Source organism: Pseudopipra pipra, chromosome 5 (genome assembly GCF_036250125.1).
Source record: "Pseudopipra pipra isolate bDixPip1 chromosome 5, bDixPip1.hap1, whole genome shotgun sequence".
NCBI lineage: Eukaryota > Metazoa > Chordata > Aves > Passeriformes > Pipridae > Pseudopipra > Pseudopipra pipra.
Window position 1 is genome coordinate 54,861,577 of NC_087553.1, and position 27,676 is coordinate 54,889,252.

Consider the following 27,676-nt stretch of genomic DNA (forward strand, 5'->3'; position numbering starts at 1 on the left):
TGTGCTGTTTATACTGATCCACTCAGGGCAACTGCTCTCCATTGGCACTATTAGACTTCAAATTGACTCCCACAGCTTTCTGAGAAAATAATTGCCAGCTCCTGAGACCCCTCAGAAATCATAGGCAGAGCAAGCCTGCACACTGTGGTACTATCAAACTTGTGCTGCTCTTGAACAGAATTGTTCTCAGTGTTAAAGATCATTTCTATAACTAGCTCCGGTTAAGCTTTCATTTAGCAAAGGAAAATGTTAGATACTTCATTAAGAACAGGAAATTACATTTTTAAAATAGTAAATACAGAATATATGCAACATCCTCGGGACTTAATAGCCAGCTGAGGTTGTTTTGCTGATAGTTATTGACTGGTGCACCTGTCTCAGTGACGAGACTTTGTGAACGATTCTACGACCTACTTCTGAATTTCTTCTTCCCTTGGCTAATCTCCTTTCTTGACCACTGTACAACTTTACTGTCTCATTGAGGAAGTTAAACCTGCAAACCTGCCACCTTCAACTTAAGTTTGCTCAGAAGAGACCCTTCTCCAAGCAAATTATCTTTCATCAGAGATACTCTCCCTTCCTTGTCTTTCAACCCTCTTGGTTTGTTTATCAGCAGGACATGAAGTCAAGGTTATTAATAGTTGTGAGGAAAAAACTTTGTGAAATCTCAGTCTGCACTGAGTGCCCAGCTGCTACCCTCAGCTTGTATGAACCAACCCTTCTACAATTAACATCTAAACTACTTACGTTCTTTGCAAGGGAAAAGGGCTGTTTGATTCCACAATCTCAGGTGTAAGAACTGCTTGTCAAGTGTAGGTATCTAAGTTATCATTACAGGACCCTTAAATACTAGAACCCTTGCCATTAAAGAACTGTGGCATTTATTTAAAGGCTAATACTAGGCACTTAATATTTCAGTACAGTTAACTGCGTACATTAAACAGAGAGAGTTCCAATCACAATTTCGCTCCTTCTTCCCTTTGGAGATTATAAAGTTGAATTTTTCCCATCCCTTTGAATTATAAAATTGTTGATTTGATAAACAGACATTTTTATGACTTGTCCTATGGATGAGGCTTCTGCTTCCTTTTTCTAAACAACTTTGAATTTTTCTATCTACTGCATATATTTGAACATATTCTGTGTTTCAGACTTCTTTGCAGTAAGGATCATTTCAGCATAGTGGGACCAAGTGACATGTCTGTTATTAGATTCATACATTTGAATTCTCTGTGAAATCTTCAAAGAGTCTGCACATGAAATGCTAGCAGCATAAATGACAGATTTGGGACCCAGTGTTCTCTTCCTCAAATTTTGTGAACAAAATTTGGTTCTGGACTGAGATTTCGGGAGTTGACAAGACTTTTTCAATTATTATTATAAAGTTATTTGCTTTTGAATGTCATCATTGTTGATGGATCTGTGATCTAAGCCACATTTGTAGGCTTTTCACAGCATGACAGATCAGTGATTTCCTCTAGCACTAAAAGGTGGCCATTATCTTTTACAGTTTAGTCGTTTTCGAGATTCAGTCTGCATTCATCTAATTCAAAGAACAGACATATATCAATGAGAATCTCTAAACATTTCTACATTCCTGCCAAGATCTCTTTATGCGACTTTGCATACAGTTAAGTTTATTCCAATCCATATAAAAGCATGATTGTTATATTTCTGCACAGTAAAACCCAGATAAATACTGAGAGTCATAAAGAGTTCCCTTTATTACTTTAGGCAGTGTACTAAAGCAGTGCAGAAGAGGCTAATAGGTTCTGCAAAGCCATTGCTTTTTGCCCTTGTACAAGTGAGCAGGATATGATAGAAAGTAACTGAAAAATTAGTGACAGGCTCTCAGCTGTCCATAACTGAAGTTGGAACCACTGTACTCTTTTCTTAAAAGTGACCAGACTAAAGACACTAAATGGCTTGCAGCATTAATGATTTATTAAAACACACACTAAAACAAGTGACTTTTACATGTCCAGTTAAGCATAATATGGTGAGACAGAGTAAAATAAAAGGGTTTGCAAACAAATCTTCCCTTTATTCACTGTACTTCACATGGTAGGTACTTCAATTCTAGCTTTCTAGGTCAACAATTTTTATCAGCTTTCTGGACTGCAACAAATTTACTATGTTCTGTTCAGGATCCCCATCAAGATCCTCTTTCCTTCAGGGAGGTTTCTGCAAGCCCTGTGCAGATTTTCTGCCAGTTCTATGCTTCCCTTAGGAGTCTACCAGCCTTTACTTGTGTAGCAACATCCCCATTCATGACATTTACCAATCCTCATTTGTCCTGCCTCACTCTCCCCCATAACTATGTTCAGTTGCCCCAGGAAAAAAAAAAAAGCAGTTTCCTCACTTTTTTGCTGATACCCTGATACTGGTACTGTAGCAGTGCGAGCACTGACAACAGGCAGCCTTCCTGCCTGCTGCTCATCCACATTAATTCATGTACACGTATAATAAAGTGAGTGGTAGATGGTACTTATCACAGTTATTTCCAGTGGCTGATCTGGCCTCTGTGCGATTAGCACACAGTTGCATGACAACTTATCATACTAATTATTTTGAAAATAAACACATCATTGACTTCTTCAGGGCTGGAGGGAGGGCACAGTCACATTAAGACTGACTACAGGAACCCAGCCACAGCAGCGGTCTTGTCCAAAAGCAATCACCTGTTCTCTGTAACTTTCCAAGGACACTGCAAGGCAAAACAAGTTGAAAATCTCTGTTTCTCTGAGGCAAGGCCACCACTGTTCAGATGTCTTGATCAACACTTCTCTGTGGCAAGAGAATACTTTGAGCAGCCTCAGAGTTGGACTCCAGTAGGAACAGGAGCTCCCCTTTGCAAGGACATAAGAATTTCATTTACCTTGTGCAAATAGAAGTGCCTTGCTTTGAAAGCACCAGGAAATATTCCCTCAGAAAGAGGCAAGGTGATGCCAGTCACTGGTATCTTCACTCTTAAAGAAATAGGGTTTCTCTGGACTCATAAACATATGAAGGCTAGGACAGAGGAGAGTTCAGAGATCTTGAGAGCTTGGTGCTAATAATGCCAAAGTTGTGTGTTCAATCCCTGGATGGGCCACTCACTTAAAAGCTGGACTCGATGATACTTGTTGGTCCCTTCCAACTCAGAACGTTTTGTGATTTTGTGATCTCTGAAGTTACTGGGGGAAATGGGGGCTGCCACTTGAAGCACTTTTTATATTAGCACATTGGAGATGCCATGAGAAATTTCAAACAGCTGCCGCTTATGTTTTTCCAAAGCGGCAAAAAGAGAGCAACAAAGACTATGCCTTACAACACCTCTCTCTCCCTAACTGCATTAGAGCAGTCCAAAAACAAGTCATGCATTACTTCCAGCTGCCCTGTGAAGGAGGTGAGGAAGACAACAACACTATTGGAATGTGCTATGCTTATGTAAAAACATTAGTTGTATTAATTTCCTCTTAAACTAATTGATATTTTGTGCTGAATATTATATTTCTGAATATTATTTTTAAGAATCCGATGGTTTTCTGCAATTGCTTTGAATTTAAATATTTGGTTTATGATGAGAACTTTTAGCATTAAAAAAATAGCTTTACTTGTTTATTTAAGCTCAGTTACATTTTTCCCCTTAAGCTCATTGGCTCTTTTGTATTTGTATACAGCTGCAAGACATATGTTATTATTTTTTGAAAGGTTGTTTTTTATATTTTTTCTTTATTAATTAATTACCCTAGTATCTTAATCTTCTTTGGATATGTTTGGGTATCCTTTTCATCTGGAAGTTTATTTATTTTTTTACCCTGTACAATATGTTCTGTACTCCCAGACCTTCTAGATACTAAATTTACTTAATTATCTCTCCTTAAAATTATTGTGTTGCAGGCTCTGGGCTTTTCACAAAATACGTTAAAATATTCATCGAGGTCTCCCTTTCTCTCTCAACATCAAATCGACTTTAATGAAAAAAGAAAGGAAAAGAAAGACAATATTTAATTTATAAATGGAAGGGAATAAAACACCTTTAATAATGTGCTAATAGACAGCACAGATTTTTAATTAAATTGTAATATGGAAATAGCACAGTATTTTCACAATATGGATGAAAGTAAAAATCTTGTTTATGTATCAGTTGCAAGATTTACCAAGCTATTTCAGAAAATGCTTAAAATTTTAATATAGAGTATATATTTCATTTTAGTGAATATTTGTGTGCAAGATGAATAAAAAGGCTGATATAGCATAAAAATGAATTAATGTTTACAGTCTAGAGATGGACAATGTAGTCATCAGAGGTGAAATTTTCAAAGTGGCATGACCTATGTAAAGGTCCCCATATCTTATAGCTATTTACCTTCTAAATTTTCATGGAGCTGTAAAGGTGGTGCCCAAGCACCAGTTTAGCTCTTTTCTGCATCCTGGCATTCTGGCTGCACCTGGGGAAGGTGTCACCCCAGGGGTCCCATCCTGGACACCAAGATTTCTATGACAGTATCAAATCTGAGACACAAGAGATCACAGCATCATGGACTATTTTTCTTCTGACAAAAACTGACACCTGGCAAGTGAGAAACAGTATCTTTGAGATAGAAATACATTTTCAGTCCTATTCCTGCTCCCTGGTCTTGCAACAGTTTGTGGCATAAACATGGATTACACTTAAGTTTTTACTGGAACCCATAAGTTGCATCTGTCCTGAACATGTATTCCTTGTTTGACAACTGTGTAAAGCATCTTCAAACAGTGATTTTTGTTAGATTTCTGGAGGCATTTGTCTTTCTTTATGTCTATAAAAGGCATCTAGACAGATCAATAGCAGTTTCCTTTCACTTCAGACCCATTCACAACTATTACGAGTCACTCAGATGTTTAGGTCCTTAAAGTCTACCTAAAGACCCTGCATAAGAGGTCTTGCTCGCAGTCCTTAAAGTTTCATGAAAATCAAGGTCATTAAAATTCTTCACTTTCTTTTTATTCACAATTGTCATTACTCCTAACAACTTTTAGAACAGAACGTGAATCAAGAATGAACCATGGACTTTAAAGAAAACCAAATATTACAGTCTCTATTCTTAAAGTAATGTATCTTATTTCTTTAAAGTCTCAAGCCCAAAATATTTCCTATCAATAGCATTTGGTTCAACCTGGACTGGAAACTATCAGTTCCATTCATGGGTCACAGTTTATAATTATCTTCTCTCTCTCAGATCTTATTAATCACACAAACCAGATATAACAGACTTTACAAAAGGCTTTATTGTGCCTGGTTTTGCACATAAATACTGTGTTTATATTTACTTCAGATACAAATGGTGCCACCTGCTCTTCTTAGTACCCTGACATTTGGTGCTAATTAGATGGACTTGCATTATCAACAGCACAGTAATACAGTGCTGCAGCAGGCTCTGTTACCATGGATCCTAATGCACTCGGCATTCCACAGGAAATTTAGCAGAGCATAAGAAATAAATCTAGTCCTGTGTGAACTTGCACCAGTTTTGTGACACTATTAAAGTACATCCTCAAAGTCTGCTAGATTCAATGGTAAACACCATTATTATTTCTAAACTTTTATTAATACATTCTACCATTGAGTCACCACATAGGTGAAACAAAGTTGCAAGTAGATTTTAAATACCCTGGCAGTTCTAATTGAAACAAGTCATGCATTCAAGCTGTACAGGAGAATGAGTCTCAACTGGGGATCAGTTGCCACAAAACGCTACTGGCATCTCTAAGTGAGAAAAGTCAAAACAATTCATACTTGTAGGACTGTCACACTGAATAGCTGCTGTGAAAACTCAAGCTTCTTGTTCCTTTTTAAGCCTACCTAAATGTACCTAATTACTATACTGTAAGACTTAACAAACGAGGGGCTAATCAAAAACGTGCTTGTACAGAGGGATTTGACATAGTTCAATAAACTCTAGAGTTGAAATTAAATGAGAAAGAGAAGGAATGGATTATGGTACAAGCAGAAGGTAAAGATATAAAAATAACAGAGAAATAAAACCATTAAATAAGCAGGCAATATAAAAAAAAATTCTTTCCTTTCTCCCGTTCTCACAGTGAAATGCATATAAACACTCTAATTCTTCCCATCTGTTCTAGGGCCAAACAACTCTGTATTTCATAGCAGAGGTAAATTAGCAATTTCTGCTTCAGGCATCAGCCTCTGGCATTGTTTGGGGTTCTTCCTTCCTTGTCTTCATTATCTGTGTTTCTTTCCTGTACACATCTTGGAGTGTTGTGGAGCCAAAATTTCATATTTTTTTCAGTCGTACCCAACTTCTCACATCTCAATGGAAAAGTTCAATACCTGGATTATAAATTACACATCCTCTGTTCTCTGAATGGGCTTTTTTAAGATGGTTAAGATAAATTGTGGGAAGGGATGGGGGAAGCCTGGAAATTGGATTTTGGATTTCTAATGTGGCTCAAACTGCCACATTTTTTGGTGCTGTGACTTGGATCGTAATTGGCTGCGGGTAGAGTAATGAGACATGTTGAGATAACGAAGAGAAGCTTTCAGACATAACAGACTGTATCATTGTTGATAAGGTAGAGCTTTAGCTGGAATGTAAGTGCTTGATATAGAGTTAAGTTTGTAGTAATGTTGTGCTAATGTATAGTAGAAGGAGTTGTATTTCATTTCAGGTTGTATGTTAATTTCAGAGTATTGGAATTGTTGTGATATATGATTTTTCGCAGCAGCAAGGGGTGGAGGTTGTCATGGGTTAAGATTGGCCCCCCCCCGAGAGTCGGGGGCTCAGAGGTGATCGGGTGCCAGGGCAGTGTTCCCTGGAGAGCCAATCACCACTCGTCTTGTTCGCTTCTTCTAAAAAATCATATATACACAGCCACCCAAAGCTGTTGGCAGTTTCTGTTGGTGTCTGCTGCGTGTAGGTGTAGAAGGCCAGGGGGTGGCTGGGCTCCTTCTTCCCCCTCTGGAGTGGAGAGGGGAGCCCTGTGGCCCCCCAACTCTGCCTAGGCCAGTTAGAGACAGCATTGGAGTGAGTGTATGTTTGTGAGGGACGTGACTCACAAACAACTGGTAAGCGAGAGAGAGAGAGAGGCAGGCCTTGCAGCCAGGCCCTCTTCTTTCCCCTCCCTTTGCAGCCAGGCTGCAGAAGGGGGCTGTTTTTCCCTCTTACTGTTTAGTAGGAGTGGTGCAAGGCTCAGCATTGAAGCAGAGCCAAGTTGACGGGCTGATAATGAAGCAGCTCAGCACTAGGGAAAAGAATACCAGGTGAAATTGGAGATGGGCCAAGGGTTCAGGAGTTGCCCTGCCGAAGTTTGACCAGGGGCAGCCGAAAACTGACTTGGAGGACGTGTACGCTGATAAGCTACACTACAGCAGCCTACAGAACCAAGGTATGAGACAGAGGGAGAGATCACACAGCAGAAATGACACAGGACCAAGGAGAAAGGACTCAGAACTACCTTCTTGGACTTCGTGAGGAAGGAAGAGCTTCCACAAACAGCTGGAGCTTGGTGAGGGGGAGCATTCAGGTCCCCGAACATTCCCACAAGAGAGAGACTGGTTATTTATCAGCCTGAAAAGGTTTTTCGTGGACTAACTGAGGGAGGAGCTTTGAAGGGACTGATAGAAGTGTAATATATATATATATAGAGAGAGAGAGAGTTGGTTTTAGTTTGTACAGTATATTTATTTGTGTAAATAAATGTATATATGCTTCCCCCTTCCCTTATAGAAGCCTCTGGCCTGAAAGTTTTCTCTTTGGTGTTAAGATAAATTGTGGGAAGGGGTGGGGGAAGCCTGGAAATTGGATTCGGGATTTCTAATGTGGCTCAAACTGCCCCACTACCAAAGGCAAGTTTGAAAATTATTGCTTTCCCCTTGCAATTAGAATAATTTGCTATAGTATGGAGCAACATGGTGCAAATAAGATAAAACCAGGGAGGGATCCACTTCCCAAAGCTGAAAGTGTCACAGTACAATGAAATCATGTAGTATGACACATGACCTCACCAGGCTCAGGCTGCTACCTCCATGTGAGTCCTCTAAGCTTCATAACAATTGAATTCTATTTAAAATATTTAACCTTTAAAAGAGGAAATTCATTTCAGAATCACCTTATTAAGATCAGTTTATGTAGGTAACATAGCCCAAGGGAAGTGGAAGAAGACAGGCCAGATAGCACCTACAGGTGTAAAAGCTTTTCGTGGGGTAGTATAAGTAATAAACTACTGCATGCAACAGATAAGCAATTAGGCAGGTAGACAACGTATGATTTGGGGCAGAATATAAGTAACATTTCTTCTCTTTTCTCTCTCTTTTTTGGCAGGTATGAATGGACTAGGTTTGCATAGCATAGTTCTATTTACAAGCAGTCACATTAAGATTCAAAATCACAGCCAAAAGTATTACCAATCAGTATGTATTTGATTTATCAGTTGCTAACTGTGGGAACATTTCTGTACCTAAATTACCAATTCATGAAGTGGTGGTGAAACCATAGTGCATGTTTTTGAAACAGGAAATCTCAAAGTCTGTATACAGCCTAACAAAAAGTAAAATATCTTCTTATCTGACTGGAGACTTGACTTTGCTTTGAGCCCTGAAAATCATTCAACCTACACAGTCACTGGTTGCTTCCCCTCCACCAAAGATTACCAGCTCACCTAATTTCACAGCTGGGATGGTATTTGTGTCCATGTAGCTAAGTGCAATCTTACCCTGGGTGCCTTATGAGTAACCAAGAATTTTTCAGTTGTATGGCATGATACTGTCAAGGGAAGAGAGATCTGCTCTAACACCTGCCCAAGAAAAGTTTATCCATCAGAAAGAGTGGCTTGGTTTCAATAAATGTCAGAAGAATACGTGTACCTGCTTTAGTGGTGAACATGGCAGTATTGGACTCAATGATCTTAAGTCTTTTCCAACCTTAACAATTTTATGATTCTTTGAATTCAATAGTCCCCACAAATAAGGAAGGACACTAAGGAATCTTCCAAACAAAAAAAGCTTGTATTAAAGATGAGATTTTCACAATGTACTTCGAATTAAAAACAAACAAAGAAAACCATATTTTTCTTAAACAATAATTCATGAGATACCAAATATACTCCATTTCTCATGTCATGATACTGCCAAAAATTAGTCATTCGAAATAGCTGAATAACATGTGTCTGTAACACACATGCAGTAACCTGTCAAAGTTCATATCCTATTTTTTTTTAAGGGGTCATAAGCCAGGACAACAGAAGAGACACAAAGGCTCCAAATTGTGGAAATAAGTTTAAAATTTAAAAAAAAAAAATCTATAAGATCATCAGATCTAGATTCTTCAGAGAGTTTCATTCTCTTGTAGGAGAATAGCTACTGGTATAACTGGGGGTCAGTATTGAGGCCATGTTGCTGAGAACACAGCTGCATTGGGCAGGACACATCTCCAGGATGAAGGACTACCACCTCCCCAAGATCGTGCTCTACGGTGAACGTGCCACTGGCTGCTGCAAGAGACGAGCCCCGAAGAGAAGATACAAGGACTCCCTGAAACAACATCTCAGCCTTGGCCATATTGATCATCATCACTGATCAGCTCTGGCCTCCAATTGGGAGGTCTGGAGACACATCATCTCTAACGCTGCTGCTTCCTTTGAGAGCGCACGCAGGATCACTCTCAAGGAGAAAAGCCAACGTAGAAAGAATCGTGTCTCGCCGATACCATCCAAGGAGTCTTTCTGCTGTGCCTTTTGCAACCGGACTTGTCTATCTCGAATAGGCCTTTTTAGCCACCAGTGCGCTTGTAGCAAATGTGGGTAGAGCCCTTCCCAAATCTTCGTTCGCCAAGTCTAGCCATGATGATGAGCTTGGGTTCAGGAAATACATAACTGTTAAGAGGTGAGTATGCTCAGCTCCTGCCTGACATTCTACTTCTACAGTCATATCTTTGATTTTGAGGAAGAGGTGAAATGCCTAACTTAGTATCATCTGAAAAATAGCCTCATAGAAGGATTTATCCACTGTCCAGGGACATGAAAAACTACTAGACATCAATTTCAACGTTTTTATCTGTGTTATTTGTCATAATCATTATGTCATTTATGCACACTGTCGTTGTCTCCATCAGCAGTGTGCTAGCTAAAGCTGTTTATGCATGTACTACATACAATAAAATATTACACGCTGCTCTGAAAAAATGGGAGTTTTTCTGCATCCCAAATCATACATTTTTGTCCTCATCTTAAGCTAAGAGTTATGGGGTGACTTTGTTACAGTTACACTTCAATAGAGAATGTAGTTCCATCACAGCAAAAATACTTTCCAAAAACTTAGCAACATTTTGGTTTTTAGGGAAAACAACAGAGAAAACAAGGACTATGTTGAAAATGTGACTGTTACATTTTAGAACTAAAACAGTTTGAAACTTTTGGTTACATGTATTTGATTTTTATGCTAGATAGCACACTATAGTATTTTCATTGAAATAGAGTAAGGTTTAATTCTCTTTGCTTTGAATTGTAAAATGGTCTGGTTTGATTTCAATTCCAAATGTCAAAATCCTTTTTGAAATAGAAGATTGATCTTCTTTGCAGTTCTGCTTCTCAGGAGGATTTCCTGAATAATAAATTAAGAATAAAGGCTTTGGCCCTTATTACATTTATTTCCCACTTTCCTAAATAAGTTCTGAATGTGTAACAGTAGTCATTGAAAATGTTCCATTTTGTCTGAGACTAGGAACGAGGGAGAGGGGACTGGAAACTGTTCTCCCATGGCCTACCAGTGCATGTCAACAGGAAGAGGTCCAGCCCCAAGGCCCAGCTCCCACAGCACCAGGTCCTCTCCCTCCAGGCTGAATGCTATTACTCTTAATAACTCCCTGAGCCTTTCTTCACCTCCCACTGAGAGTTTCTATGCTGAACTGAAAATAAGTAACACAAAGATTAAAGGAGAGGGGTTTGGGAAAAGCAAAATATTTTTCTCCAAACGCATCCTCCATAGACCTGCATACAGATAGGGATGACAAAAGAATTAAGGGAAAGATTTTATTAAGTAGAATAAATGCATACTGTGATATATGTACACATATACTGTAAATCATATTAATATTTAAAAATTGTATGCTCCAGACAGTAGACCTGTATGGATAGCAAAAAGCATGGAATAGGATTATATCACCATCATTTGATCAGATAGTCAATCACATACAGAATTGAAGAACAAACAATATGACCAATGAAAACTATTAATAATGCAGTTTGTCAGATAACCCCCCGCTCTCTAGAGAGGTATCATAAGGCAGCAAAGTACAAGCACTCCAAATTTCTGTTTCATTGTACAACTGGCTATAGAATATTTTGACATGGGTAGATAATATATTTAAGACATTCTTCATGTTGCCATAATCATTCTTAAGACTCTTCATCTGTGAAATGCTACTGAGTTCAGTGTGGTCTTGCACAGATGCATAAGTGGCCCCCTCTACCTTGCAGGACAGTGAATTGTTTGAAGGCATAATTAGACCCAAAATGCTTGATCATGATGTAATTAACTACCTCACTCTAAAATGAGAATTAATTTAAACTAGCATTCAAAACATCATTTAAAATTAATGTACTGAGACATAATAAAAGTACATAGTCTTATAAAAGAGCTACTAAGGACTCGAACATCATAAAAACATGATCCTTTGAAATTTCACACAGCCACATTTCTGAGGAGTAAATATCATAACGAAGCATCAACCAGAGATACTGTAAATGATCAACAAGAACAAGTAGAGAACCTCAAAAAGAGAAAGGATGCTGATTTTTATTTGGATGACTGCACCAGACTCAGATTGGGATAGGACTACAATGAGCACCTTTGTAATCATAACCAGCATATGTTCAGATACATCTTTCTAAAATATAAGAAAAAAAATATATTAACAAAAAAAAAAAGGGAATTTTTTTCATTTTCTTTAAGAAGCACTGTAAAAAGGTGAAGTAGGTGGTAGAAGCACCTTTCACATTCTAAAAACACGCTTTCTTTTTTCAATGTCACTATATTACTGGCAGAAAACATATAACCTTGGTGTTAAAGGTTCTAAAAGCCAATGTGATTCAATATTACAGTGAATGAAGCTGCAAGAAATTTTAATTCCTTTTTTCAGAAGAATGATTCATGCTAAATGACAAAAAGAAAAAAATTAATCCATGGAAAACAGAACCACATAACATCAGACCAAAAGAGATTTCAAGGAGTAATATGTACCACAGTCCACTCTCACATACAATTTTTCTTCCATCAATTCAACAAAATTTCATAATTTAGTATTGCTGAGATCAGGTTCTTGGTTGGTTAACCTTTACATAGGATGTTTAAAGTTCTTGTCTTTATTTCAAGGTTCTGTGCAACCTACCTATAAAGCTCTGCTTATTCTCACCCTACTTTTAAGATCTAACTCTTCTCTTCTGAAGTGAAAAGCAATGTAGCTTCCCTTCTGATCATTCCTTTAAAGCTTTTCTTATCCTACTCAGCCTTTGATTACTGACCTCTCTATGATTTCCACAAAGAATCAAGCTATTACTCTCATTTGGGGGGCCACATCCTCTCAAATCTCATAACTCTTCATGTCAATAAAGCAGCACTGATGTACAGCATTGAAGATCTGGCCATTATGCAGCCTTTGTATTTTATCTCTGTGCAACTAAGTTGCAAAACCTTTGGTCTCATGTTTCAAACCCAGTTTCCTTTATTGTCATCATAAATCACATGAATGATAATTTCACAGAGGAATTGGTAAAAACATTTCAGATAAAATGGGAAGTGACCTTAATACTCATTCAAAATTCAACCCAAATTTTAAGCAGATCCGAAAGTCGCATACTTCAGCTTGCAGAGGTGTGGGACAACCAGAGTCCGGCTAAAAGAACAATGTTTAACAGAGAGTTCCAGGAAAGTTTTAACATGAATGCTGGTATCCAGGCCATAGGTAGTTCTGCTGATAAGTGCAGAAGCTATATAGGTTCATCTGACCTTTTTTCTGCAGGTCTGTCATGTATCAAACTTTACATTCTATGCTATCTCACTGCATATAGAAATTGCAAATGTGAAAGACCTTTGCACGCTCACTTTCAGTTCTGCTAGCTGACATGAAGACTTGTATGATCTAACACAGCAAATTAATTTTTCTTACTTTCATTATTTTTTCTTCTCACCATTTTACACTGCTGCAACTACAGATTTCCCCTAAAATCCAGGGGAAAGGTATCAAAAGTTCATGAGCAAGCTTTTTCCTCTGAAATTTATACTCTAATTTTGCAAAACAATTAAAATTATATATATATGTGTGTGTGTGTGTGTGTATATGGTCCAGTTAAAAAAAAAATGCAATGAGTTCTAGCAATTAAATCCCTGAATGTGTGTACCTTATTTATCAGCAAATAAGTAGCAATTTATACAGAAAATTTAAATTATTTTTCTCTTCCAAATTTTGTGAAATCATTTGTAATCTTATGTTTGTTATTTATTTGGAATTACTAATTACAAAGTCAATTTCTAATTTTTCATCTGTGCATTTCTCTTTTTAGATAGTTTTTATCTGTAAATTGATGAATGTTATGCACTTTTAAGTACAATGCAGAACATGACCACTTTTTTGTCCACTGTAGCCTTTTGGCAGATGTTAATATTTCTCTCCAAAAAGTTAAAAAAACCCCAATTATTCTAGTAATCTGCATACAGTCCATGTGTTTGTTATATTTTCAGATTTTATATGCAATATAAAATGTCATTTCTAAAATTGAAATGACTGGACATGGCACTTATTGCTATAGTTTAGTTAACATGAGGGTGTTCGGTCAAAGGTTGGACTCAATGATGTTGCTGGTTTTTTTCCAATCTTAATGATTCCATTATTCTATGATTCTAATATATCCTGCAAGAAGGTTCAGTGAATTGCAGAGCTTATTCTATCACTCTGCAATCCAGCACTTACAACGTTCTTAAAAGTGCCACTTTTAGAAACTCAGTCACTTTTTCAAAATTTAAAAGGAATAAAATAAGTTTGTTTCCTTTGCTGTAGTTTAAAAAGTCACAATCAATTTAAAATGTTACCTTGAAGTGCTTCTGGTGCTGGAAATAACTTGTTCACTTCAAGATCAGAGAATAATTGTTGGTCTATCTGAGAATCTTTGAAGAACTGTCCTTTCTATAGTGTGGCTCAGGAAAAAGTCTGCCAACAGTCAGAAATCAACACTGAGAGTAAAAAAGCACCCTTATTTTCTGAGTCAAACAATGCTTACGTGGCACTTACATTCCACTGGACTCCTCCAAACAGGTTTATGACGTCTGCAAATGACCCCCCATTTTTCTTCTTCTTTGTTTGAAGGAATAGGACAGGCAAACAATGTTCAACAACAAAATCTGAAAAATGTAGTCTCTGGCCCAAAGAATCTATATTTGAGCACATGGAAAAGTAGAGAATAGATCGGAAGGAAGGGAACCCTGAACAACATAGTGTTCCATGCCATCAACACACCACCTGCCCCACGACTGCAGAGCTTGTGAAGAAGACACTTGAATCTTATTATTTTGTGGAGTTGGGTGGAATGTATGTAGTGCATAGACTTTCCGTTTCACTATTTTACATTTTAGCTAAATAACAAATCAACCAAGACCATTGGCGGCCAAAACTTCAGTAAATGATGAAAACATAGTAGAAAAACTTCACAGCATTAATCACCCATTGCCTACTGATGTGACCGAAGATACCACTTAAGGAAGCCCACCTCACCCCACAACATCATTTTAATAAACTGAAAATAACTTATTTTCCGCAGAGCACATGAGATCACAACACCAGATGCATTTGTCTCAGTGACAGATCATATATGTTATGTAGATTCATCAAAGATTTTCAAGCCTTAATTTGTCTGTCTGCTGGTATTATCTCATCACAGAATAAAAATATTTTATCCAGAATAATTAAATATTCATTTTTTAAATAAAACCTAAATATGAAACTGAAATATACATATTTTTCAGCAAATATTTTGCATAATTCAACAGGATGTTGCATTCTGAAAATCCATGATATTATCAATGTCATATATTCAGATCTGAGGATTATTTGCTGATAACCTGTGTATAGAGAACTATCATGTATCAACTACCCTTTTATTTCTATTTATGAAAATGCCTATAAGAATGTTAAATTACCTCTAAACTTTTATGTAATTCAGTCATAATTAATACAAGCAGATATTAGAGTTATCACCAGGATCTTACATGAACTGGGAAGGCAGATTGCTTTTTGTGAGAAGATGATGATCAATTCAACCATGGAATAGGATTCACTTCACTTGCTTTGAGGAATCTAAAAGTGGGACACCTCATCCAATTTAGTCATCTAGATCTATTTGCAATCTGTAAAGAGAGATGGGCATTCTCACAGGTTAAGTCATACCAGTCTAAGCAGGTTACTGACATATGGAGGTGGCCTGCCAGAAGTTGGAGAATTAAGTAAATCCTATCTCATGAGCTCTATCCAAGCGCAGGCCCACAAGCCTTAAACATGCACTAGTCCGGAGTCAAAATCATTATGCCCAGCCATGCAGTTAAACCAGTAAAAGTTCACTCTAACAAATATACTCCTCCTCCCCTGTATATTGATTTTTAACACAAATTAGGTACACTTGTACTTTTACCTGACCTCTCATAAGAACCCTCCATACAAAAACACCTATCTCAAATACTGGATGCAAATAATATTCTGGAAATATTGAACTATAGTTGGTACCTTTAATGGCTACACTCATCCCTTAAAAGCCAAATTCTGACCTCCTTTTCTACACTGATTTACATTACAATCCACTATGTATGTCCCATTGATTTTGCTGGAACTACTTCTTCAGTAAAATCCTACTTGGTAGATTAAAAAGCATCTGCATCTGTTTACAGGTGACCAGTCTGAACTCCATTCCATAAAAGATGAGCAATTATTTATAAATCAGGGACATTTCACGGGTGAATAATTATTCAATGTATTGAAAGTGTTCATGATATTAAAGCCATCTAATGTATTTTCATTGTTCCTCGATGGAATTATGAAACTACTTAGTTTACCTTTACTCATATTATAAAATTAAAATAATTATTAATATATTATATATTAATATATAATTATTGAAATATATATTTACTTGTGGTACAGTGTTATCTAACATCAGAATAGGTTGAAACATATTTTAATATCAAACATAATCACTAAAGAGATCACAATAGAAAGATTAAGATTTGCTTTGCCCTTGTGCTCATATTTGTTTTAACATGCTGATATCCTGCAAATCAAGTATTAACTAATAGAGAAAGATTGTTTTATGGGAATTTCTGTGTTAACAGTCTATGTTTTAAGTCACTACATATTCCAGTATACGTGTGAGACGACATTTTTCTGCAGTTACAAAACAGAACAAATATACTACTTTATTTAAGGTACTGAGAAACTATGCACTGGTAAATTTAGAAATGCATTTTGAATCAATAGATACTCCAATAATATTAAAAACATCTTAAAAATATTGAGCTATGTATTAAATAGAAATTGTAGACTGCTATGAGCTCTCCCTTCAGTGTCCTCTTCTCAGCTTGGAAAGGAGGAGAATGAGGGGAGACCTCATGCAGTTACAACTTCCTTGTAAGGGGAAGAGGAGGGGCAGACACTGATCTCTTCTCTGTGGTGACCAGTGACAGAACCCAAGGGAATGGCCTGAAGTTGTGTCAGGGGAGGTTTAGGTTGGACATTAGAAAAAGGTTCTTCACTCAGAGGATAGTTGGGCTCTGGAACAGGTTCCCAGGAAAGTGGTCACACCACCAAGCCTGACAGTCCATGTGTTCAAGAAGCATCTGGTTGATACTCAGGCACATGGCATGACTCTTGTGGATGGTCCTGTGCAAGGCCAGCAGTTGGATTCAGTGATCCTTGTGGGTCCCTTACAACTCAGCATATGCTGTGATTCTGTAATTCTGTGACTTTTTGCCACTCAGAACAGCTAATAAATGAAATAATGCAATGTTAGTTTGCAGTTAGTCATCTACATATAAAGGCAAGAGTAGTCAAATCATGCTTGTGCTCAGGAGCTGAGGAGAGAGGAGGCTCTATATCCTACTGACTTAGAGAGATCAGTGTCATGGCAGCAATTTCCTTTCCTTCACCACACAGACTCTGAAAACATTAGATGAGAGGTCTACCCTTCTTCAGCTTTATCCACTCAGTCCTTTGTGTGCAGCTACACACATGTTTTATGTGGATAAGGAATGTGCTTTTGAAACAAATTTCCTGACTGCCTCCAAATTTCACTTGGTGGAGCAGTCTTGCTGTGTCTCAATGCATAGCACAGCAATTAGGGCAAACCAATCCATCATATGATTTCTGGTGATACAGCTGTGGCCCTCCAGCTCAAAGGAACATACTAACCTGAAGAAAAATATATTGAAATGAGTACCATGGGGACCCCAGATGCTCACCATCAACTGCTTCACTCTGCAGAGGTGCAGCGTTCGATTACATAGGTGTGGTCTCAGGGCACCTGGCCTCCTAGGGAAGAAGGTACCTCACAAAGACCACTCTTCCTCTGCCCAACTGGTATCCCCCCCCCATGCAATAGACCAGGAGCAAATGTATCATGGACCACTACTAGTGAATACAGAAAAATATATTCAACCAAATTAACATGCCTGCTGCTGATTTTGGTAATGAAGTTTCACGTCCAAAGTTATCAAACAGATTAGTTCACAGCACAGTGCTAGAGTGGTTGGGCAGTGGTCAACAGGTCTGAAGGATGACTAGCCTCCTGTGAGAGTACAAAGAGCAGATCAGCCTGTCTGACCACATCTAAGGACATTGAAAACCGTGCAGCAAATGGTCCATGAAGACTTAAACTATTTTTATTGTACTATTTGTATTCTAACTGTCTATTTAGGCAGAAAGTATTCACATCAAATGTTCATACTTAAAAAATGTTAGCACTGTAACCTGAAATGCTTGAATATTGGCAGATACGTATATGCAAGACTAACACAGTTCTTCCAGTTCTCTCACAAGGCAGGATTACAAGAACAAGCTCAAAATGGAAAAACCAAATGCCTTTTCTACCTGAAGAAGGATATGAGGTACTCAGGCTTATAAAGAACATGTCTTTCCATTCACAGCAAGGGTCTGTTTGTGGCAGACCAGGAGAGCAAACTGATGAAGAACAGCATGCAACACCGACTATCAACTTTCCTGTTCTACTAGCATCTGTCCAAAGTTGGGCTGTACTGGAAATGACAGAGTAATTTACTATTGTCTCCCAGGAACAAGAGATTGAGCGCAGATGACATTCTTACATGTGTGATACCCAAGTTATGTCACAAGTAATAATGGCTACAAGTTTTCAGAGGCTACATTTGGAAGGTACAGCTCAAGAATTCACACAAAATTGTACTTAAAATGGCAATTCATTCACTAGGATATGACCTTCTAGTGACTCTGAGCTGGAAAAAGAATTTCTGTATTCATATGCTATTAGCAAACACATGCATATACACACACATATTAAAAGTATTCCAACTTGGCAGGAGGTATGTCAAATATAAAATGGCAAGATATTCTATTTAAATGACTGTGCAGTAGATTATGAATACTAATTTTGTAAAATATTATAAATCTAAATTTGATGCATTTCATGACATAATACTAAACTTGAATTCCTATTTATTAGTAAAATTAAAAACCTCTGTGGAGTATATAAAAAATTTCTCTTTCATGTTAGAATAAGAAGCTTTTTTAAATGATAAATTTTGTAGGTGAATTTAAGCTTTAACAATTTAGATTTGAAATTTTAGGATTTAGAAGTGCTATTCCACTGGATATTTAAGAGAGATTTAAAAATACTAACAACTGGTGACAGAAAGTGAAATGAAGAAATCAAATCAGTGAATAGGTAGCATATGTTAGGTCCCCTGATTTGACAGCTCTTGGTCATGTTAATTAATACTTAAGAACATTAGCAGTTGTCAGAATGAAATACTATTCAAATTGAATCTTCTGAAATTCTGTAATTTCTGTATCAAAAGACTGGTCCTTTGTAAGACAAGTGAATGTGTATATTTTGATCAAATACGCCTTAAGTTATGGTCTTCTATCACTTATCAGTCTATCGGACCCTGACAGAAGAGAGATGGCAAAGTTCATGCCTGTCAGTTCTCCACCTTGAGGAGAGAATTTGATCTAAACATTCGGACCTGATGAACAGCACAAGAAACTCTGTATTTCTGTCTTATTAACTTTGACAGAATGTCACTCACTATTCTCAGACAATCAACTTTTTCTTTGGAATTGACTATCAAGGCTTCTGAAATTTGGAACTAGACAAAATCAGCAAAAATTGTGAATTTATTGCAGATGATATAACATATTAGAGATTAAATTTCATTCAAGTTATTGAAAGAGGTCTTGATGCCAGCTGGGACATGATCTGTGGTCCTAAACCCAAAAGTAAATGCTTTCTGACTCTGTGTATTATTTAATCATACATGATGCTGTTTGATTTAGTCCTACAATAGACGCAGCATGAGACCACTTCAGTGCAGCTACCCATAACACAAAATTTTCTTAGTTCTGAGATATTGTATAAAGCAGAGTAAGAAACAGCTCAGACTATGACAAATACTCCTCAAAGTCTTTTGGGTCCAATTCATGTGATGGGTAGCAAAGATTCAACAGGCAACTTGGCTCCTACTTATCGTGCTGCAAATCTAGCTACTGCGATTTTTACACGGAACTACTGTACTTACACAGAAAACAGTAATAGACATTTAATAAATATAAATAAAAAGTCAAAAATCCTCTGTGATTTGTTCAGAAGATACTTTTCAAATAGAAATCAAGAAAATTCCAAAGAGCAGCAAAAGAATAGAAAGAATATGAATTTCCCTTTGTAATTCATGCCTAAACATCTTGATCACAATGCACAAGTAAGTCACAGAGAGGGAGAGCACACAGCTATTTCACTCCTCCTGAGCCTTAGTGCCTTTGGAAAATGCAGCAAACCGATGTGTCTCAACTGCATCTGTGCTGATTTTCTTAACTTTCTGTAGGTCTCATCAAGAAAAAAACTACTTTAGGAGGGATTTTATGGTAATAGAACCATTACTCAAACTAAATAGCAATGCAATGTACCTCTAAAAGATTCACATTCCACTTTTCAATTTGTTCTATAAACTTTTCAGAATGTGGCTGCATACACACATGAGTAAATTTACTTCTTTCTGTTAATGTTTTCAAGTACAGTTGTATTTTCAAAGAGGATAGTTAAGAAAATAATTAAATAATATGTCTGTAAAATTCCTAGGTATTCATGATTTCTGCTTTACAGCACTGTAATTTTTTTCATTTAAACAAATAGTTCAGTTTGATAGAGCTAATTCAGATTAAGCTAATTTACACAGGTCTCTCTGTACTTTTGGAAACTCTTCCACCTTCATTTTTAGCAACACAGTCAGCCATTATAGGCAGTTAAAGGCTGATTAGGTTTGAAGAGTAATTAAAATACTAACCATACAAAACAAGGGAAGAGACTACTTCTGTAGGGATTTGCATGAAGCTTCTTAATTAATGTTTTTGTTGAGGTTTTATTAAAGGGCCACATTTTGCTATTCAAAGACTGTAAATACTATGATAAATACATGCCTTTGAGGGATTCTGTGGGGAAAGTCCGGAACAAATCTCAATCAAACTGTGTCTTCTTATGTCAGATTTGAATTTGAGGCTATGTTTTTATCCATTAAAACATGATAGAGTATCCAACTTTGTTACATGTTACATTTCTATCTGCTTATTCACACAAACACATATCTACATGTGTAAGCACATATATACATAGAAATACTTTATATATATAGAAAAAGGACGTCAGAATTTTTTGTTAGAATGAAATCAAATATTAGCAGCCTGTGAAGTTAATGGAAGCAAATCTGAGTAAATTTTATTTAATTCTTACCCCTCTCTTTACCCTTCATCATTAATGTTGCTTTCTTTTTCTATCACTGTGTTTTGCTTTTCTGAAAGAGCGATGGTGTATATTGTCAGAACCTCTTTTTAATGCAATTATTAAAATAGTACTCTGCAATATCTTTGTTTCATTTTCAAATATTTGTATTCATCCTTCTGTAGAGTTCTTAAGAAACACAAGACCTAGAAACCTATCTTAAGGACTGACAAGTAATAGCTCAACAACCAAGAGCTGGAGCTAAGAACACAATGACAGGAATAAATCTGGTCAGTCCACAATGTTCCTAAATAATGCCAAATCTTCAGCTACCAGGAACTTGGCCCACCAGATGAGTGGGAAGCTGAGGGAGATGAAAATACTCCAGGATGTTAAATTTAAAGTAGGCACAGAGTCTCTGTTATCTCCTGTAATCATGGTGAAAGTCCTTTCTCTGGAAGAATCAATAGGAATCAAAGGATGAATACTGTCTCTGTCTTTACAGTTTTCTGCTGGGGGCACAGGGATGAGCAAAAAGCTTCTCATCTCCTCACTTCCCATTCCCACAGAGATCCCAGTGCTAGAGGGCCCTGTTAGAGGACCCTGAAAGATTCATGTCTCATCTCACTAAAGTTCTTTTTATTTTCTATATCTATGAATATAGAAAACCTGCGCCTTGAAAAAATATGTAAAGTAAGGCTTCTGGTAACTTCCACATATGGTTCAATCCTAGTCATGCTACATTCTTTTCCATTTTGTTGTAGTAAGACAAGTGAGTTTTCTCTGCAAATGCTTTTCTCCTTCCCTGAATAAAAAAGTTTAAAGGTAGTCATTGAAATATTGTTTCGTGCTTACTAAGTTAATAGCCCAATTTGATTTTTTTTTTTAATTCCAGAGAAGTTGGAACAAATCTTTAACATTTTTCAATGAACTATTCTAATATTGAGAATTTGATCAATGTACACTAAAATTCAGAAACACACAGAGCTAGCTGCAAATCAATAGTGGCAAAGAAATTACTTTTTCAAAGTTTAGGTGAATCATTGCTTTTTGTAAAATGGCAAAAATCAGAAAGTAAACAAACAGGCAAACTCAAGAGAAACTTATTATTTTATTTGTCTTCAAAGCACAAATTCTTTTAGGAATAAGAAGCAACAGCAACCAAAAATAAAGAGGATTTTAAAATAAAGTTTAAATAAATAACAATTATATATTTAGAATAATGGTTTAAAAAAACTGTTCAAGCCATCACAACACTTGAGTGTAATAATCAGTAATGCATGAGAATAGAAGTAATAAGAAGGCTTATGCCCCTGTGTAATTCTAACCTCCAAGGAAAATAAATTCCTTCAGGACTTCCAGTGCTAAAAACACTGTTGATTTTACATGGAAAAGAAAAGAGAGAAAGGTTTTTCACTATTAAGCATTGTCTAGTGTCTTCACAGGGAAAAAAAAATGCTTGAAATTGGATTAAATCAGTAGCATCTTCACCGCAGCTAGTAAAAATTTTAATATGAATAACTCGACTAAATAGAGAATAGGGATATCAGTTTTGTTGTTGTTCGGAATTACAAATGTTATATGAGAAAAAGATTCAAGCATCTCCTAAGTAAGATAAACAGGAAGGCATAATAAAACCCATCTCAAGCCTGAGAAAACTTTATATCTATCAATTTGCCTTTTAATATTATTGGAGAGGGAGATTTTCAGATTATGGCTGTATCTCAAGCTTTTGGATATCTTTCAGTGTACTACTGCCTACTGACATCACAAAATCACAGAATCATTCAAGGTTGGAAGAGACCTCCAAGGTCATCTAGACCAGCTGTCAACCCCACACCATCATAATTACCCCTAAACCATACCACCAAGTGCCACATCCAGAAGCCTCTTGAACACTTCTAGAGATGGGAACATAATACACAAATTGGACTGGTGGGCAAAACACAAAAAGAATCTTATTATCTGCAGTGTCCAGATAAAAATACAGGAAAATCAGGATAATAATAAATAAATAAATAAATAATAATAAATAATGTTTTTAAGTTCAGTCTTCAAGTCCTCAACTAGAGACGGGAATACAGAATCATATAATCACAGAATAGGTAAAGTTGGAAAGGACCACAAAGGGTCATCTGATCCAACCTCCCTGCTCAGGCAGAGTCATCCTAGAGTACCTGGAACAGAACTGTATCCAGAGAGTTCTTGAATATCTGCAGTGAAGGAAAGTCCACAACGTCCCTGGGCAACCTGTTCCTGTGTGCAGTCACCTGCATATTCTTTTTAAGAATTGAGCTGAAAATTAGGACTGAGAAACTACACATAAAATATCAGAGAAAACCCACTGGAAGGACAAATGACAACTGGGATAGGCCAAGATTCAGGTTTCAATATTAAGTTATAAATAACTAAATGTAACAGCTCTTATATTCATATTGAAATTTGGGGATTCATTAATTTCTTTTATTTACCACCATTATTTCAGAGCAGACTTGGCCATGAAGTAAACCTCTGTCTTCTTAAGGGAAAGATAATTTCAGGAGTGGGATATTTAATCTTTAGTAGACATAGAAGATCATAGTACACTGACTCATCTGTGGTATGAAGAACCAGCCAGGATTTCATTGCTGCCTCTGTTTTGTGCATGGGAGGCCCTAACAAATAACTGGGGTGTATCAAGTTGTCATTTGTAATTATCTAGGTCTATACTTGACTGAGGTCATTCCCCCATTCTCCATCTAGAATTTTCCTTAAATCATAGGATGTTTATTTTGAACTCCCCCCTCCCAATCTCTTGTTTCAGTTTACTTAAAATGAACATATTTTTGTTACCCAACCCTTTAAATTTGAGTTAGATAAACAAGGGATCATGATGAATCACCAGTTTGTTTCAAGTCTGCTGCTGTCCAAGTGTCTTTTCTATTGTGGTAAACTACTTTTAACTGGTTTTAGTCATGAGTCCTATCACTTGTAGGTGCTCTTGCAGAAGAATTCATAGGTTTTTCCCCTGTGGGTGAAAATACATGTGCAACCAACATATGAGACCGCCCATGTCTTCATCCCACTACTTGATATCATATTAACTTCCTGGGTACAGAAAATGTTTTCTTTCTATTTTCAGGCACAGAGAACATACCATAATTTTGTTTCATAAAATATATGGATATCTGTTTCAATCAGAAATTATTTTGGATCTATCAAGATGTAGCCTGTGCATTTTATACACTACTTTTCACTTGGTAATTCAATTTGACAGATGTGATGAGGCTGAGACAAGTCATACAACCATCTGTGGTAACATTTAGAGCTTCACAAACTACAGCATGTACACCCCTTATTCCACCTGAAGAACTTAAAGCCATGTATTTTCTACTTAAAATAGTAAAAACAAAATAATTCCTTTCCAGACATGGGTAACTATCCAGCCATGACTTACTGCTACGTGAATCAAGGCCAATAAGTAAGGGATTAGAGTAATGAGTTATCATTTAGCTCAGTGAGGAAGTGAATATTACTCTTTTTTTTTTTTTTTTGGTTGAGTATGTGGTAAAAGGCAGAAGACAAGGCATTACTGAAATGAGAGTGTGCAAGCATTGACTCTGATATTTCTGTGAGATGTATCTAATCTTTGAGAAGTCCAGTGCAGTGTTTGAATTGATGGCACAGTACATATACGATAAATCTGATGGTTCAGAAAGTGCAGGAATGCATGTGTTTGGATACTGCACAGTGTGTTCGTCTGACAAAGCCAGGAGAACAGGGGTGTTGGTGTGCAGAATGTTTGGAAGAGCACCTCTATAACAAAGGCTGTGTGAAAGTGTCACCAGGCAGCCAGAAATCTTGGGAGAGCCAGTGAAAAAAAAGTTCATTTCCCATGTGGAGAGTATTATTTAGTGGAAGAGGGAAAATCAAGGCACATCACAGGTGACTTATGTACACAGCGGAGAAAATTGGGTATTGCTGCTTCCACTAATAACAGAGAGGGTGGTCACAACCCGTAATGCTCGGGGTAGTGGCAGTAATTAAGGAAATTACCCTGACATTAGGTAAAGGTATCTACACAGGAAGTAACATAAGCAATCTGCTCTAGTCACAGAAGGTAACACTCCTGTAATAAATTTTCCAAGTAATAACAAGAAAATATAAGATCAAACTCACCTATTGATATGAGTGCTGTATTAACTGTTGTGACAATTTGATGCCTGAGCAAGCAGGTTTGTGAAAACAAATGACAATTACTTAGAGTTTTTGCTCAAACTTTATAAAGGTTTTCAGTTTTATGATATAGAATCCTGTTTTTTACACGTGAAGACAAGCAATAAGAACGTATTGATTTCCTTTTTACTCCATCCTCAAACAGAGTTTGTAAACTAAATAAGGAGTTCAAGACTTGACCTATCATCAAGACCTCAATAGTTTAAACAGAAATTTAATTTTCACTGTATATACTTCAGGGATAACAACATGAGAATTACTGTGATGCACCCATTCGCTAAAAAAAAATCATGTTGACAACTACAGATAGGATCAGAGAGGAGGTCATTGAAAACATGAATGGAATTGAACCACCGCCACAGGTCTTTAACAAATTGTGTACCGTCACTGGATTTGTGCAAATTAACTACTAGATTTCTCTTACATTGTCCATGAATTTTTTCTTCATGTTTAAGAAAAAATGTCACACTTTTCTTACAGCTCAGCAATATGCATTGGAGAATTGAAGGGAGACAGAAAAGTGATGAAAAGAAAGCAGTTCCTTTCCTGCACTCCTGTAAATGAACAATTTACAGATAATATTTACTTTCAGAGTTACCTGTGCATTTCTTGATATTGCTATTTCTTTTTCCATGTGATCCTAACTTGCATCCAAAGTTCTCCTCCCAAAATTCTGCAAACCAGACATTTCTTCGATTGTTAGCAAGTGTTCTGCTCCGAAAATATCTATCGAATCCTACATTCAAGAGAAGGAAAAGAAGCATTAAAATGTGATACTGTATCAAAATAGTAATTTAAAGACAATAACAGATTTTGTATAAATATAAGAACAAGAAAAAGTTTTAGATACAAACTACTAAAATAAAATACTTTATCAGCATAATAGATTAATCTAATCTAAGGATTAGATTTCATTTCAAGGTCACTTAAGATAATGGGGTACCTTTTCGTTGAACCAGAGGGCTTCCAGAACACCTAAACTTCTGCTTTTATTTATGTATCTAATGACATCATATGAGAAAGTAAAGATTCCTGCTGAAACCTGATCTCCAGCCTTACCCTTACAATCCAGCAGCCATAATCAAATCATGATTAACACATCCCATCTGGATTACGCTCTTTACAAATATCTCCCTGTGGCTAAATTCTCCATGTAATATCAGTAGTGCTCATTTTTTTTCTAATGAATTACCAGTTTAGTGCACTTAAGGAGACATTAAGTGATGTTACTATGTCCAGTACCCTCACAAGAATAAAGTGCTTCAAGCCAACTTCCACTTCATCCACTAAGTCTGAATCTTAGTTAATTTAGTGGGTTCTTAAAGTAAGTTTAGGAGAGGAAAGAAGGGCATAGATTGATGTCGTCCCCAGAGAATAAGCTGACTCATTATCATCCATCCAATACTCTCCTTATTTGTCCCAAAAAACCACCAGGCTATGTTAAGAAGCTCTCGACCCCAAATGTCCTAATTAGTAGACAATTATAAGATTGCCTAATTGCAGATTCAGCATCTCCTCATCTTAACAGAGATATTAAATGATTGTTGGATCAGGCCCACTCCGGTTACTTAGTTGGAAAGTTTTTCCTGATTACCCTTCAATCAAGGACTACATGATTTTTTAATTATTTTTTAAAGAGACATATGGTACTTGAACATTGGCAGAGAACAAGGTTTTTGTGCCGTGTGTGTCCCTACCATCTATTGATGTTCTTTTGGGTAGAATGGTTACTGCTCCTTCCGCAATCTCCTCTTGCTGCTGAACTGGTGAAATTTTTGACCCCCAGCTGTCTGAGCCAATCCAGAGGAAATGTCCAGACTGATTAGCTTTTTTTGCTGCTTCAAGTATTCGCCTGCAAACAAACAACAGATGATTAATTAAACAAACTGCATTTACAAAGAACCTGAGAATCCCCAGCATTTGTTTTGGCTATGCATAAGTAAACTTACACTAATCATGTAGTCAATAGTTTTCACAGTCTAAAGCATATTCAATAACAGCTGTAATGAACTCAAGATACGGTACTATACAAGTCAATTTGTTTCATCTTTAGCAGTATTTTTCTAGTATTCTTATTTGTTTCTTCCTTTTCAGTCACCAAATAACAATCTATTGGCACTGGACTCTTTGGAGCTAGGAACAGGTTAGAACTACACAGAATAAAGGACTAGCACATCGTATAATTACAACTCAATTTCTTATCATCAGATTTCCAAGAATTTTTAAATGGGATTGAATCTGAAACTCCTTTATTACTCTATTCTGCACCAGCCAACCAAGTATCTTTGTGAAGAGGAAACATCTTCAATACACAAAATTAGGAATCAGGCACCTAATATCATCTTCGTTCGCAAACATGATCACTGCTCGAGCATTTGGAGTTTCCAACAAGCGCTTGATGATCTTTTCAAATTCTCCTGGTCTTGGTTCCCGAGGGATTTTGAGTGACTGAGCAATGCAAACACCTCCTAAGAAAAATTAA

The 27,676-nt window shown here is 36.8% G+C and overlaps 1 protein-coding gene across 5 annotated transcripts in view; it reads right to left on the reverse strand.

Annotated features, from left to right (window-relative positions):
- GRM8 (glutamate metabotropic receptor 8) overlaps positions 1 to 27,676 on the reverse strand; it is a 332,411-nt gene that overhangs the window by 159,012 nt on the left and 145,723 nt on the right. For all 5 annotated transcript variants that reach the window (XM_064656189.1, XM_064656185.1, XM_064656186.1 and 2 more), the window contains 3 exons: positions 27,527 to 27,662; positions 26,892 to 27,046; positions 25,793 to 25,930 (listed from right to left, as the gene is read on the reverse strand). In XM_064656189.1, coding sequence (XP_064512259.1) covers positions 25,793 to 25,930; positions 26,892 to 27,046; positions 27,527 to 27,662 — 429 coding nt within the window. The remainder of the gene's footprint in view (positions 1 to 25,792; positions 25,931 to 26,891; positions 27,047 to 27,526; positions 27,663 to 27,676) is intronic.